We start from the raw sequence: 16,787 nt of genomic DNA, 5'->3' as shown, positions 1-16,787 counted from the left end.
GAAGGAGCTGCCCGGGAGTGTGTGGGGTGGGACAACATCACTGCACGTGACATGGCCGGCATGATGACGTCACACTGAAGTGTTCCAACCCAGCAGGGTTCTTCTTATGTTCTCAATTATCCTGGATGAACTCTGAAGTGAAAAGAAGTCACAACTACAATTCTGGGGGCTCTCAGGGCTGAGATTACTTTGCAATAATCTTTAACGTTACATGTGAGTCACTTCACAAAACCATATTGCATGAGTCTTTTCCCCCCTGTCCCAAATTGTATCAGTGCTTTCTAAACCCATAGCTAAATTGTTGTCTGAACCATTCATAGTGAATGCAAATTATGTCACTTCTCACCCTACAAAGATTTGCTGTCATCTGCCAGAACACGGCTTGTGGTTTGTGACAAACAATTAAACACCTTGTTTATCACATAACTAGTACTATAGACACTAGGAAGAAAAGCCATAAGCCACATGGAGAATGGTTATGTGAAGCTATGTCCAAACTAGCCCTGTTCAGTTATTACAGTTTTGGTGCTCCAACCTTGCATAATGGGTCAACTACCTATAGCTAGGTTCCTGATAGCTATGCTCATGATACACACAGGCACATTTTCCAGCTTTGATACGTATGGATGCACAGATTCAAAAATGTGGGTTTCTGATCACATGTGCTAAAGTTGGAAAACATGCATGCTGCTGTAGTCACACAAAATGACAACTAGGCATATTGATGGTATTATGCATAGTACAACCTCCCTTTACATGTTGTTGACTTGTTGAAATTGTAAGGACTGAACAGGGCTTAGGTGCTAGAAGAGATGTGGTCTTGGAGTAGTGGTAGAGGAGGGAATATTACTCTGTCAGCCATTTTTTCCAATCAACATTGGGGTCTGCAGCTACTTTCTCACCCATGGGGATAGTGAAAGACAGGGTCCCCTGCAGCAGTGGGGTTGGACATAAGATCATAAAGCAAAATATTCCAAATACAAAAGGAATGTGAAGAGCACATACTGCTTTCCTGGGCTATAGCTTCCAGATTCTCTTTCCATTGAAACAGTGGTGATAGTCACACACATGAGATAACGCGGGGGGGGGGGGGGAGAGGCTATTTCCTCCAGAGGAATTTGACCCACAGTTGCGCGATCACACAGTCCTTTGAAGCTGCGGGGGCAGCCCACCACTGCTTGATCAAACGGAACCCCGGGTGAGTCGGGGTTGTTGGGGTTTTTTTGCCGTTTGTTCCAGATGTGCTTAAACAGGGAACTGATTAATTGCATCTCAGCACTGAGGGCTCCCTATGGAGTGTGTGATGATGCGCATACTGAGAGGGGGGGGAAACAATGGCACGGAGTTGGGATGGCCGTAGCAACCTGTTTGCTACCAGACTTTCCCTGGTGTCTTTTTACTCCACTTCTGCGGCAGAGCAAAACGGGTTGCCAACGGGTGCAGGGTGCTTCCCAGATGTTTATTGTCTGATCGCGCCCTTTAAATCTGCCCGGCATTTGCGCCTATGGCGCGGCTAATTGTGTATGTGATCGCGCCCGGTGTTATGCAAATTACTCCCCTGACCTGGATAGCACAAGTTAGCCCACTGTTCTCAGATCTCGGAAGCTAAGCAAGGTTGGCCACGGTCAGTATTTGGATGGGAGACCACCAAGGAATTCCAGGGTCACTATTCAGAGGCAGGCAATAGCAGACCACCTCTGAACGTTTCTTGCCTTGAAAACCCTAGGGGGGTCACCATAAGTTGACTGCAACTCCATGGCAAAAAAAGAAAGAAAAGAAAAAAGAATACAAATAACTAGCCCCGTCAGAGCAAGGGATCCAGTTTACCCTGTCCATTTCTCAAACCTTTTTATCAACCTCGGAGGAGAAATGCTACAAAGACATATGACTGGCACTCTAAACTACTATTGATCTAAAACTAAAGAGTGTACAGAAAGGAATGCTAATCGCACCACAGGTGCCATGGGGCAGGGGAAGGAAACATTAAAAGCTTCCTGATTTCCTCTAACAAGCATTTCCCCCCTACCAATGAGGACACTGGCCTTTTTTTCTTGAGAGTTTTTTTAAAAAAAGGGTTAAGATGGGATTTAAAAGTAAAACGAATAACTTCTTTTGGTGTAGCGGTATGGATGCTTTTGAGTGAGCAGAACTTTTCAGTAGGCAGAAGAAAAAGGACCAGTCCTGATGCAAACAGTGCTGCATGTGGAGCTGATGAAAAGCCTCACCTGTTCAGGAATTCTGTAAAGGTGACATCACGCTGAAAAGGCTGTTAGCCCAAACACCAGCCTACATGGGGTGAGTTGAGACAGCTATTTTTGTTTCTTTTTGATTGTGTTAAGTTGTCATTCTCAGGAATTTTGGTTCACTTCACTTCTGTCTCTTTTGCTGGCAATTCCCTCACCTCGGTTTTACACTATTTATATGCAAATGATGCAGAAATAACACCCAAAAACACAGGGATGTAGAAATGATTTTGGCATGAGGAAATGGATATGAAAATAAAAATTCAGAGTCTCCCCTCCAGGGAAGGAATTTAATCAAAATGGGGTACTTAGAAAGGATCAGGTAGCTTTCAAAATTCCTTCACCACTCTTAACAGTGGCACATCTTTATGATTGCTGCCTGGGAAGCAAAATGCAGGTGGAACATATTGGTTAGAGAGCTGGACTAGGAAATGGAAGATCCACATTCAAATCTCTGTCATGAAGCTAACTGGGGGGGCTGTGGACCCGTCATTCTCCTCCCGTCTCATTAACCTTTTTTTATTTATTCAAAATATTTCTCTGCCGCCTTTGCACCAAACTTATAGTTCCCAGGTAGCAAACAGTCAAAAACATTTACTTCGATTTTAAAAATACACACAGGTGAAACAAATAAAAACAGCCATTAAACAAAACACATAAACTGGAAGGAGGGTCAGAGAACAAAGTTTGAGTCCAGTGTCCTATCACTTCAGGCCAACACAGTTACCCACCTGAATCTATTTGGGAAAAAGGGTCAGTGAGGGTACGCCAAACAAAAGAAAAGAAAAAAAAACCTTCACCCACTGGCAGAATACAACAGTCCTGTTCACAAGTTACAGTGAACAGAATACACTTGATTTTTTCCCCTTTATGTGTGCTCAACAGCATATGTACGAAACAGTAATTTGCATGCACAGTAACACATGTACAGCTGAACTGGAGACTGAAACTGCATGTTTATCCGATTCCCATTTTAACTTGTGCAGTGAACGCATGTTGGCTCAGTCTTACAGAAAGATGCACGTATAGGCATACTGGATGTACATGCATTCACTGTAAATATGAGAATAGGGCTAGAAATAGAGGGGGAGAGATGATTCTCCTTCAGAAGGGAATTCCGTCGTTTTGGTGCCACGACTGAGAAGACTCTGTTCTTGGGTTGCCACCATCTAGCTTCAGCTGACTGGAAACCCAAAGCAAACATAGAGCTGGAAGGGCTCCCAAGGGTCATATAGTCCCGCTCCCTGCACAATGCAGGAAACTTGCACTTGCTCATTAACGTTCAACCTGAAAAAGGCTCATTAATAACTTTACAATTTCCTAGTGAATGCTGGCAGTTGAAACTCATGTCACTGAGACACGAGCCAGTCACCGGGTCTGATGCCAAGCGGCTCTAATGCCTGCCAAACAGGTTTGCACTGGGGTTTTGAAAAACTCTGCATGCCCTGAAATGCATCCAATCCAAACAGATCAGCAGCCACTAAAAAAAACCCTCACATGGTAGGATTTCTTTTTTTAAAAAACCCAACATTTATTTATGACTGGTTGGTATGATTTGTGGCTGGTTCAGCTGTCAATTTAAACAATGGCCTGCTAAACAGAACACTGGCATAGCAAGGAGAGGGAATAAAACTCCACGGGCTTGTGAGAACACGCATGCATGAAATGCGGATTGTGCTGTGCTATACCATTAGTAAGAAATTAGTTGAAGCAACCTGCTGACAATCAAACAGGTCAACAAACATTCCACTGGAAAACCAGCTACCTGATCACAGCTGGAGAACAGCAGCCCAGCTGGTCTGATCAACCCTGGAGTGTGCAGAGGTCTGACAAATTTGTTCTACCCCCCCAAAAAAAACCCTTAAACCTACTTCCAAAATAGAAATGTATATGACCAAGTTAACAAATGGGGTGACAATAGAGATGTGCAGGTGTGAAGCCAGCCCCCATTTGTTTTTATTTAGTGACAATCCAGACTGTCGACTTTTGGCTTGGACAGGCTCCCTGTGCCCACGCCGAAGAACAAACATGCAACTCGTGCCAGGAACAGGACATTGCGACTGCCAACCGCTAAGCAGCTTATCTGTTGCCATCAGTAACCGTGAAATATCTCCGTGGAAAGGTCAGAATCTCTCAGTGCGATTTTCGTTCGTGGTCCTGCCAGGGACAGTCGCTTGTCATTTTAGAGGAATTGAATAACGCTAAGCACACCTCTGGACCAAAATATAGAAGATATGGGGAGTTTTGTGTATGGCACACCCAATGGGTGTGCGTGTGCGCATGTGTTCAAAGAAGGCACGTGGATTTGTATCAGGAACATGGCATAGAGGAAAGAGGTAAAGCAGAAATAAATAAATTTTAATCTAATTTAAATGGCCTCATCGGAGAGCTGCTTGCCTCGCTGGGGCAAACATACAGGTCCTATATATTTGTCAGGGCCAGTATGTTTGCCCACTGGGATAAACAAGTGCCATGACAGGTGCTTTTGGGTAGGCATTCTTTGCTCGTCTGTCAAAAGGCTGGCTGTGGCAACATTCTTAGAGGAAGTTGACACTTCTTCCACATTCAGTATAAAAACAAGAGTGGGGAGAGGCACGTATGCCTTTATAAGGTAAAGGTTTCCCTTGCTCAAAAGCCAGTTGAATTCAACTGTAGGGGGTGGTGCTCATCTCCGTTTCCAAGCCGAAGAGCCAGAACTGTCTGAAGATGATTCTGTGGTCATGTGGCCAGCATGACTAGACGCCAAGACATACGGAACACTGCTACCTTCCCACCGAAGCGGTACCTATCTATCTACTTGCCATTTCTTGCTTTCAAACTGCTAGGTTGGCAGGAGCTGGGGCCAGAGATGGAAGCTCACTCCATCACGTGACAGTAGGGTCTCGAACTGCCGAACTACCAAGCTTCTGGTCTGCAACTCAATGTCTTAACCACTGAGCCTTTATGAGATAGTCTAAACTAGGCTCAGGATAAATGGAAGTTTGGGTGTTTTGTGTTTTTTTGGAAAATAGCTTATCCAAGGCCAGAGGGATTCACCACATCTCTTGAAATCAGTGGGCTTCAAGAGTTAGTAACTATAACAGAGCTAGTAAATGTAACAGATAGGGATGCAGAATGGTATAGCATAGCCCAGTCTCTTCAGAACTTGGAAGATGAGCAAGGTTGGTATTTGGAAGGGAGGCCACCAAGGAAGACTTTGCAGAGGGTGGCAATGACAACCGCCTCTGCTTCTCTCTTGCCTTGAAAGCCCCTTGCTGGGGTCACCGTAAGTCGGCTGCAACTTGACGGCACTTTACACAAAGGTAAAAGTAATCGATACCTTTTTTTGGTATTTTTGCATTTGCGTGTGTGTGCCCATGCCTGGAAGTCATAGTGACCTCTGGCAACTCCTACTGGGGCATGGAGGATGTTCAGAGAAGTGGCTTGTTAGCCTGCCTCTGCCTCCCAACCCTGGTATCCTCTGGAGGTCTCCCATCCAAATACTTGCCAGGGTCGGCCCTGCTTAGCTTCCAAGATCTGACGAGATGGAGCTTGCCTGGGCTATCCAGATCAGGGCAGTAACAGATACTTGTCACGACAGAACCAAGACAGTGCAAGGAGTTATTTATAATGTTTCTGCCCTTAGGGATAAAATTAGGGCTGTGTAAATTCTGTCATCACAGAACCTCATACAGAATTGGGCACTGAGCAGAAACTCCAGTGAAAATATCATTAAGCAGCCAGTCCTTGCCCCTCTGTTTGGGCTGAATCATGATGCCATCAGCATCTAACAGGCAGGGAATTTTGTAGTCTGCAGTGGAAAGTGAGGATGGGTAGATGGTGCAATGATTAGACTGCTGGACTAGGGACTGGGAAACCCACAGCTGGGGTCTTGGGGCTTCTGGGGGACCTCTGTGGGAATAACTGCCCAGCAGTAGGGTATTTTCAAGTAGTCTGTCCAAAGAAACCTTTTCCTTAATTAAATTCATGTCACAATTTCAGATAAACTGTATTTTAAAGGGCAAATTACACGCCCTTTGTCCCTCCCCCCCTTTCCTTTGTCAAGCTCAAATCCGCTATACATTTTTAGAGGGGGTGGGGAGAGGGGGAGGTGGGAAATAAATCCCCCTGCTAGCAGTTTGCTCAGGTCAAGCTGTGGATTGTCTCTTCTTCCATTTTTAATCTCCTTCATTGTGATTCCGGAATTCCTTTGAAGCTGTTTATCTGAAGGGAGAAGGCAGCAGCAGCAGCTAGAACAGTTTCTGCTATGTGCGAAGCAACTGAATGAGAAATCCTGCTTCCCTGAGGTTCCCCTCAAAGAGCCATGCCTGACGGGCACAAATGGCATGAAAATATCCCACAAGTCTCACTTGAACAGAGATGGATGCCGGGGGTGAAGGTGGTGAGACGTTCGTCCTGGATACCAAGCTCAAAGTGCACTGTTGTAACTGTACGTGTGTCAGCTGTTCTGTCTGTCTCTTCCTACCACAAAATCTTTGACCTCAGGGGAAATTATTGTTCAGAATGTAGAAAGTAGCCCAGGTAACCTGAGAGCTGAGCCACCACCTGATGAGGTACAGATATATTCCCAGGCACCCCTGCTGATTAGTGACCAGGATTTGGAGAGTGTTTACTCCTGGTTGCCATTGCTGGCACAATTCATAGGATGTAAATTCTATCTGACCACAGGTCTCTGTTTGCCTTGCATAAACTTAGCTATACTCCTCACTTTCTGCCTGGCAGTGATGGCTGGCATGTGCAGGGCCCCTGGCTTATTTCCTCTCTCTGTTTCTCTCTCTCCCTGTCCCCCAAATACTGGTTATCTTGTCCTTCTTCTCTCTGGGGTGAGAGAGAACACAATGAGAACAACAGGCTCCATATCCTCTTTGCTGTCACAGTAATGGCCCTAATGCTACTCACCATAAACTTTGCCTCTCTAACATAAAGAACTGTGTACAAGACCCCTTCCTCCAAATCAATGCAAAAATTATTTTGGGAGAGGACTGTATTGTGACAACTGCTCTCCGCATTACATAGCTACCAGACCGTGTAGGGCTTTATCAAAGATGGTGGGTTAGATCCAGACAGACAACAGAAAAGATTCCAGAAGAAATCTTTCCTTTCTCCCCCTTCCTTCTGCAACTCTTCATGTCCCACAAAAAAACTGTTTCTCTGGGATGTTGGATTTTTAGGAACAACAAGGGATGGAGTATTGGAGTCCATAGCACAAGGAAGAGATACACAGAATTTGTGGACTCCCACTTGTGTAAGGGGAAGTGCCTTGCAATTGAGAAGAGCCTACTTTGGACCCAACTCATACTCTTTAATAACTCCATAGGGGTTGCCTCTTTGTCATGGGGAGGGGCTGTGGCTCAGAGGCAGAGCATCTGCTTGGCATGCAGGTCCCAGGTTCAATCCCTGTCATCTCCAGTTAAAAGGTCCAGGCAGCAGGTGATGTGATGCAAACAAAATAACAAAACTCTTGTGTCACCTCAAAGATTAACGTATTTATTGGTGGTGTAAACATTCATAAACCATATGCCTATTCACACATATGACAAAACAGGGCTCATGAAAGCTTATACCTCAAGAAATGTGTTCGTCTTCCATGTGCTACAAGACCCTTTGCTGTTTCCGTCCAAACGCCTTTCCTAGGAGTTCTACTAGACATGCTGATTTATGTGAAGCATACAAAGAAACACTGAATGCAGAGAAAGCCAACTTACCCTCAGCATTGGCCCATTCTGAAACACATGTGGTTCATCACAAACCACACAGTATTCGTTCAGTACAGGGATCCGCTGCTCAGCAAACTCAATTGTCTGAGAACAACAAAGAACAGGATAATACAATCTGCTTAAAATAATTAACAAACAGCTCCACATTCACAAGATTTCTGAAATGGATTAAGCAGTCTATCCTACCTGCACAAGAAAGCCATGGTCCCTTACCGGAATGGATTTTGCACCATAATTTGGCTGTTTAAAAAAAACAAAACAGAGTAGAAATAACATCAGGATGAGTAGTGTAATCAGATGCATTGTTGGAGGATTCTTCAGTGGAAATGTTTTTGGCTTTTTCTGTAGAACCAAGAAATTGTCAAGTTGTTTGCATCTGGAGCACTATTCAGTTTGAATCGAGATCATTCAAGAGAAAACGATCTATTGTTTCATTGGTTCTTATGTGCATGTGCGAGTAACAGAAAGTTGTGCAGCTTTTCCTTTACAATAGAAAAATCTGTATTCTAAAAAACAGAAAGTGAATATAATTCAGTTTTTACAACTTTCACTTTCAAAAAAGACATTTGTCTTTGTAAGTATACAGCAAAATTCAGAAATTATCTCAGCAGGGCCTAATGCTGCATCATTTTGTACCAGTTTAAAGACTGGTGCAGGGACCAGAAATGTTACTGAACTACTAGCACACGCCATGCATATATAAGGCACCAGATTAAATCCCTGGCATATCCAGTAAACAGCTGTCAGGGTATCAAGCTGGGAAATAACTCTCCCTACCCTGGAGAGCAGTTGCCAATCAAAGAAGACAATACTGCAGAAACCAAATCAATGTTTCAAGTAAGTATAAGATAGCACTTGACATACTGATTTCTTTAACCCTGGCAACCCCATCCCCCAAAAATTGCACCAATGCTGCATCATTTTGTACCAGTTTACAGATTGGTGCAGGGACCAGAAATGTCACTGAACTACTAGCACATGTAATCCATGTAATTGCACTAATATAGAGATTACTGGTACAAAAGCATAACATCTTTTTTATGTCAATGACAAAGATGAAGTCATAGCTAGCTAGCTGTTTGAAATGAACTTACAAAGGGTATGCAAAAGGGACTGGAAGCCTTAGCTCACTGGAGTTGGAAAGCTTTACCAATCTTAGTTAGAGAAACTCAGGGATTTACATCCACAGGGTTTTTTTTAATGGGGGGGGTCCCTGGATTTCCCCCCCTTCCCTGGGGGGGGGAAGGAGGAGGAGGAGGAGGAGGAGATTGGATTTATACCCTGCCCTTCACTCGGAGTCTCGAGTGGCTTACAAACTCCTTTCCCTTCTCCTCCCCACATCAGGCACCCTGTGAGGTAGGTGGGACTGAAAGACCTCTTTCGAGAACTGCTCTTTCAAGAACTCTGACAGAACTATGGCTTGCCCAAGGTCATCCAGCAGCTGCATGTGAAGGAGTGGGGAATCAATCCTGGTTCTCCCAGATTAGAGTCCACACACTTAACCACTACACCAAACTGGCTCTCGGTTTGGTGTATGCATTTGTTAGTGCTCAGAGACACTTTCAATTGCTGTGTCGTTTTTTCAGTTCTTTGTCAAAAAATGTCTTCCTCATAGAAGATTCACATTTTGATATGAAACTCAAAACTCACAGAAATACAGCTCAAATCTTGTTCTGATGCCATTTTTGCTAGTGTGATATATTAGATATTTCAGAGTCACAACTTGATTAATCTCCTTACTAGATCAACTGTGCATAAACCATCATGAAGTGCACCGTATAGTATTCCTTCTATTCAAATTCCGTGCACAGACAAAATAAATCTCTCAATTCATACTCAAGATTGTGATGAAGAAAACTGGAAGAGATGTTCTTCTAGTCCCTAGAACTGTACCTAGAAAAGTACTGAAACCCTAATATACATCTTGAAACATACTCTTTTCATAGGGTTTACTGGACTTCGTACCAAATCCAGTCTCCAAACCATCATTCAAAACAGCCTTATGTAAAAGTTATTCCTGTAATATATCCTTGACATTGCAGTACATGGGAACCACCATGATGTAGCAGATAAAGTACTGGACTGGGATCAGGAAGAACTGGATTTATATCCTTGTTTGGCCTCAGGCAAAACTGCCTGTTGGCAAACCTGTCCATCCCCAGCGCCAGCAGCAATTCAATGCATAAAGAAGAGTTTAAATTACCAGTTCTTAGTGGTCTCAATATGAAGCAATGGTAGAGTTTCTTCCATGATAATTTCTTTACCTCTAGTTTGAAAAGGCAGGCTGTGCCATTCCTCTTACCAAAGACTTCTCATTATTCTTTGTACCATTCTTTAGACAGCAGTCCCATAGCTCCTTATATAAATCCAGAACACACTACTGTATGAGAAACTGTGTAATGATTGTTGTACAGAAAGCCTGGCTGTATTTTCAACTAAATTTCAATTTAAATATCTGTGTACTGTCAAAAAGAAGTAAACACTACCCATCTGCTAGACACTGACTATGTATATAGTCTTTAAGTATTTCCTATAAAAATCTCTAACCATTAATTGACTGGCACAGAGAACAACAGTGAATGACTATCTTCTAGTGCTAAATCACAAAAAATACATTCCTAAATCCTTCAGATTATGCCTCAGAATGTCACGTCATATACTTTCAAGAATGAATTCCACGACAGCAATTCAATGTGGTCATTAAGGTTAACACCAATTTTAAAAAAGATCTGACATGCTTCCACCATTCAATAAACAGCTCAATTCCACTACAGGAGTAGGCTTACTCTGGGAGGGCAATGTGCAATCCCTGTGTATGAATGAAGGTAGATTTTCATGACTTCACCAAAGTCCATCAGCATTTTGGTGAACGTATTATATGCTTTAGCGTTTCAGGGGGGACAAGCTGGGAAAAGAAAAAAGAAAGCTCAGAGGATAAAACTGGTTACGCACAGCGGATTGGGATGGTGAAGATGAAGATGGTGTTAAGATACCAATAAGTCCTGAGGTAAGAGAGAGCCGCCTGCCCTCTGCTATGGTGGGTTCTTTGAAAAGCTCCGTTTTAGAGGACTTGGGGGCGCTGGAGTAAGACTTGCTGAGTAATTTGTGGTTCTTCAGCCCATCCAATTCATCCATTCTAAGGTTACTAGAATAAGACCTGCTTAAAAGTTTGTGGGGCTTCAAAGTACTGTTGTGCTCACACCGAGTATCCCCAGAACCTGGTCTACTCAGCAATTTGTGGGGCTTTAAGGTGATGCACTCGTCCTGCTTGATGGCCGCAGAGCAAGAATGGTTCAACAGTTTGTGCGATTTGATGGTCATTGTGTGTTCAGCTCTGGGGTCGCTACTCAATGAGCGACCAAAGGTTCTGTGAGACTTTGTGACACACGTGTCCTCAGCTTTAACTGTGCTAGAACAAGTCCTTTTCAGCAACTTGTGGGTTTTTGAAATGCCATCTTGTTCAGGTTTCAGTTTCGATTTGTTTTTCCCGTAGCCTGGTGGAGGATAACTCGGCGACCTGAAAAATCAAAAGGAAGAACAGTACATCAGAATGTAAGTGGTTGACAAAATCCTGTGAGATCCACCAATGCAGAACAGCTTCTGGTGTAGAAGGTCCAGTGATTACCCCATCAGTCTTCTCTTTTTGTTCCATGACTGACTTGTGCTTTATTTATTAATTTTATTTACAAATCATATAAAGAAGTTAAAGACATGGATCTAGAAAGTTCTTTCTTATCTAATGGTTAATATGGCCCCTTCGGCAGATACTTTAATCTGTGGATCAGGGCCACGTATAACACTCACTTCTACAAACCTAGAGGGGACATCCAGGTTTGCAGAAAAATCCTAAAACTAAAAAGGGGGTTAACCCCCCCCCAAAAAAACCCCAACAACAACAGAACACTGGAACAGACAAAGAGACTGACCCTTGCCATCTGCCGATTTGTGACTCTTTCATTTTGGTACAGTCATGAGATGTGGTCTCTACTCTATTTTTACTCACCCTGTGCTATCATCATAATTATTGTATCATTACATCTGGTGGGAAATTTGTTTGCTTTGCTATTGAGAGGCAGCAGAACTTGGCCTCCCAGTATTCACAGATTTCACTATTCATGGTGATCAGAGGAATGGATCCCCCATGAATGGTGAGGGTCTACTATGCTACATTTGATGTCAGTCTCTTTGTCTGTTCCAGTGGGTGGCTTGTGCTTTTAATATCAAACCAAACCCCAAACAGGCTGTGACTATAGTTTTGTGGTACATCATTTACTTAAATAGAGTTGGCTCCTACAATTCATTTCTACTAGCTGAGGAGTCTTGCTTAGGAAAAAAGGAGCTTTGCTCCATCAGGGTAAGGCTGTATCTATTAGTGGGAAAAAGTGAAAGGCTCCAGCCAACAAAATTCTAGGTTCCATTTCTAGCATCGGCAGTTACATTTTGCATAATCTCTGCCTCAGACGTAGGTTGTGGGGGGAGGATAGAAGAAAATTGTGCTTCACACAATACAATTTAATTATTAATCTATTTATTTAAATGAAGGAGCCCACAAGACAATAAATAAGTGGCTTTGCACGTCATGCACTATAATCTCTGTATATCATAAAAGAAATAGAGTTATGTCCAAATATCACCTTGGAGATTAAATTGTTTAGGACTTCATAAATATTTCAGTTCTTTCTTGCGTGAAATCTTCTGACAGACTGGTCAGACAGTTTATACCCTATCCAGCCAGGAACGCACAGGAACGGAGTTCCGGCTGGCTCCTGAGTTGGCCACGCCCAGCAGGAACTCATTAGCATAATAGGCCACACCCAACAGCAGAAACTCATTAGGATTGGCTACATTCGGGGTGTGTGGTCTAACATGCAAAGGAGTTCCTGCTACAAAAAAAGCCCTGGGTTTTGACAACAAACAAGGTAAACAGAATAAGAAGCAAAAGGTGAGTGTGGCTGGATGACCACACTTCTGATAACATGGGGGTGTGGCCCAATATGCTGTGCTGTCAGGGTGTGGCCTACTATGCTAATGAGTTCCTGCTATTGGGTGTGGCCTGTTATGCTAATGAGTTCCTGCTGGGCTTTTTCTACAAAAAGAGCCCTGACTATCTAATCATGGGCTCTTACTAGCTGCACTGAAAAATCACCTCAAGACTGTTGTGTTCCACAATACCCATAGATCATCACAAAGCATCAGGAAAGCTGTGCAGGATATCGATTGAATGATATGGTGTGGTGGATACCTAAGGAATTTACTTTGTGTAAAAACAGTGACAAATTAATAGCCTAATTATTTTATTCTGACCAGTGAGATGTAGTGGTTAGAGTGTCAGACTAGTATCTGGGAGACCTAGTTTTGAATCCCCACTCTGCCATGGAAACTTACTGGGTGACCTTGGGCCAGGATCATACTCTCAGACTAAACTACCTCACGGTCTTCTCATGAAGATAAAATGGAGGAACGGAGACCTATGTAAGCTGTTTTGGGATCCCACTGGGGAGAAAGGCACAGTGCGAATGAAATAAATACATAAATAAACGCCTGACTGATCTTTTACTGGGGGAGAAATCACGTAAGCCTTATAAACATCGAAGTACTATATTTAGAAAGTGATAATTTCTAGAACCACATGCTAGACCAACTAAATTGTCCTAAAGAAAACACAGGATTTAAACATCTGTATTTACTCACGGCTATAACTTTAGGCACAAACTTGTACGATACATGGAAATGAGCACAACAGTGCTCCAAAGTTGGTTTTTAAAAAAATACATTTTGGGAGCACAGACCGGGAAGTGGCATCAGTAAGCATGCTTAACCCATTTCCTGTTCTCTTTTCATTTACCATAAATTGCTCTCCATCCACTGCCCTCCTGTGTTTGTTTGTTAGGATATAAGGCCCAAGGCAGATGCTCAGACCCTGAGGCCTGAAATGGGAAACACATAATCTAGGACATATTCTTATGAGTGTCCTGAGATGCTCAGGTTTCAGAGCCTTCTTCAGGTGCAGAAGGGAACAGGAGTGTGTAACATCAGCTTTTGCAAATCGCAGGTAGTATAAAGCTTCTGGATTGACCAGGCCTCCTGTCTTTGCTGAAGCAACAGAGAGCAGAGCATTCTACTTGCTGCTCGTCAGGCTCCAGATCTCCTCCTTGAGATCCAGTTTGGTGTAGTGGTTAAGTGCGCGGACTCTAATCTGGGAGAACCGGGTTTGATTCCCCACTCCTCCACTTGCACCTGGCTGGATGACCTTGGGCAAGCCGTAGTTCTGATAAGAGCTGTTCTTGAAAAAGAGCAGTTTCTGTCAGAGCTCTCTCAGCCCCACCTACCTCACAGGGTGTCTGTTGTGGGGAGGGGAAGGGAAAGGAATTTGTAAGCCACTCTGAGACACCTTCGGGTAGTGAAGGGCAGGGTATAAATCCAATCTCTTCTTCTTCTTCTTCTTCTCCTTCTCCCATTCAGACTGCTAACCTCAAGGCCCCTCTGCTCAAGACCAGGATTGGGTACAACTGCCCACACCCTAAGCACAGCACTGACATTGGCTGCGATCACGCACACTGAATAATCCACTTTCAATGCACTTTTGAATTAGATTTTGCCAGTTTACGCAGTAAAAATCCAGTTGGAAAGTGCATTGAAAGTGGATTATTTAGTGTGTGTGATCGCAGCCATTGAGAGAACATTTCTCTCTGAAGCAAGTCAAGAGTCTTTATTCAATTTTCTGGGGTAGTATCTTGCTTTTTTTTATATCCACTTACCTGCGCAGTGTAGAAAAGATGTGCAGAGGAGATTTCACCTTTTTTTCAGAGATTTTTTTGTTGTGCGTACTGGTTGATTTTTCTTTGCCATTTTTCCATTGCCGCGTAACAAATGTTTGCATGATCCTGCAAATGTAAACACAGAGACATTTTGTATTATCTTCACACTTCTATCTTATGTATGCATGTATACAAACACATCATGCTGCCTCCACCTGAATACAGGAAGCTACCTTATACTGCCAGAGCACTGGCTTATTACGGTCAGTATGGTCTACTCTGAGTGGCTGTGGCTCTCCAGGGTGTCAGGCAGATCTTTCCCATCACCTCCTACTTGATCCTGTCAACAGCAGGTGCCAAGGATTGAATTTGGGACCTTCTGCATACAAAGCGGATGCTCTACCACTAAGACATAGCCATTCCCACAAACCTGTCTTTAGAGGGATTGGAACAGCCCTTCCCAAAAGCAGCTTAGCTGTCTCTGTGTTGGAATGCTACCTGAATTATGTATCCCATAACACAAATTTTATTTTGAGCTGCAAAAATGTTGCATTTTTAAGCTTTTCTTGAAATCAATAGGTCTTTTGGAATGTGCATACCAAATTTCAGCTTCCAGGGAAGTTTAGGAATATCTTTATAATTTCAAGATACGACTTTTGCCCCCTGCTTATAGGTAGAGTTTTACTTATATTTATTTTATTTATTTATTTTATTAGATTTCTATCCCGCCCTCCCCACGAACGGGCTCAGGGCGGCTTACATTTAGTGGCACTATGTGCCGAGATACATTGAGCATATAAAACCAAATAAAAACAAGATAAAACAATCATATTATTACAATTAAATTGCTTATAGAATTGATCTTCCAATCACGTTAAAGATGGCATCCTGTAGATGAACACAAGTCCCAATTCAGCCATATCTGCCTCGTACGTTACTGCAGTTCGGTCTCCATATAGGGCCAACCAACTACCCCAGTGTTACTAACAATAATAGTTGGTGTTAGTGGTGGGCAGCTCCTAATTGAAAGCCTGATGGAAGAGCTCCATCTTGCAGGCCCTGCGGAACTGTACAAGGTCCCACAGAGGGCCATGATCTTCTCCGGGAGCTCATTCCACCAGGTAGGAGCTGCCACAGAAAAGGCCCTAGCCCTGGTAGCAGTGAGCTTGGCCTCTTTGGGGCCTGGAATCACTAGCCGATGTTGTGCCCCACACCGTAGAGCTCTCTGGAGTATGTGTGGGGAAAGGCGGTTCCTCAGGTATGTCGGCTCTGGCCATAAAGGGCTTTAAAGGTAAGAACCAGCACCTTGAAGCGGTTTCAGTATGCTACTGGCAGCCAGTGCAGTGCATTCAGTGCAGGTCGGATGTGTTCCCATCTAGGGAGACCCATCAAAAGCCTGGCCGCTGCATTCTGCACTAGCTGCAGCTTCTGGATTTGTGACAAGGGCAGGCCCATGTAGAGCGCGTTACAGTAGTCCAATCTCAAGGTGACCATCGCATGGGTCATTGTAGCCAGGTCATCATGGTTGAGGAAGGGAACCAGCTGCCGAATCAGCCGGAGGTGGTAAAAGGATGACTTAGCAGTGGCTGCCACCTGGGTCTCCATAGTTAAGCAGGGATCCAGGAGCACTCCCAAACTCCTCACCACAGGCGCTGGCACCAATGGTGCCCCATCAAAGGTTGGGTGAGGGAACCCCATTCCCAAACCACCCCAACTCAGGCACAGGACCTCCGTCTTCACTGGGTTAAGTTTCAGCTGGCTCAGTCTGAGCCAACCAGCCATGGCTTGCAATGCCTAGTTCAGATCTTCTGGGCTGGAGTCCGACTGGCCGCCCAACATCAGATAGAGCTGGGTGTCATCTGCATACTGGTGACACCCCAGACCATACCTCCAGACAATCTGGGCAAGGGGCCGCACATATATGTTAGACAATAATGGGGAAAGCACCACCCCCTGAGGCACACCGCACTCAAGCGGATGTCTCCAGGACTGCCGTTCCCCTAGCACCACCCTTTGTCCCCGACCTTGGAGAAAAGAAGCAAGCCATTGTAAGGCAAGCCCCTGTATCC

The 16,787-nt window shown here is 44.0% G+C and overlaps 1 protein-coding gene across 1 annotated transcript in view; it reads right to left on the bottom strand.

The window, feature by feature from the left end:
• PARP8 (poly(ADP-ribose) polymerase family member 8) overlaps window positions 1-16,787 on the bottom strand; it is a 203,965-nt gene that overhangs the window by 28,424 nt on the left and 158,754 nt on the right. The window contains exons 11-14 of the mRNA XM_015424722.1: window positions 14,719-14,844; window positions 10,913-11,477; window positions 8,147-8,200; window positions 7,949-8,044 (exon numbers count right to left, since the gene is read on the bottom strand). Of these exons, the coding sequence (XP_015280208.1) occupies window positions 7,949-8,044; window positions 8,147-8,200; window positions 10,913-11,477; window positions 14,719-14,844 (841 nt within the window). The remainder of the gene's footprint in view (window positions 1-7,948; window positions 8,045-8,146; window positions 8,201-10,912; window positions 11,478-14,718; window positions 14,845-16,787) is intronic.

Source organism: Gekko japonicus, unplaced genomic scaffold, assembly GCF_001447785.1.
Source record: "Gekko japonicus isolate JY-2015 unplaced genomic scaffold, Gekko_japonicus_V1.1 scaffold749, whole genome shotgun sequence".
Taxonomy (NCBI): Eukaryota; Metazoa; Chordata; class Lepidosauria; order Squamata; family Gekkonidae; genus Gekko; species Gekko japonicus.
This window is presented reverse-complemented; position numbering and strand designations above follow the sequence as displayed.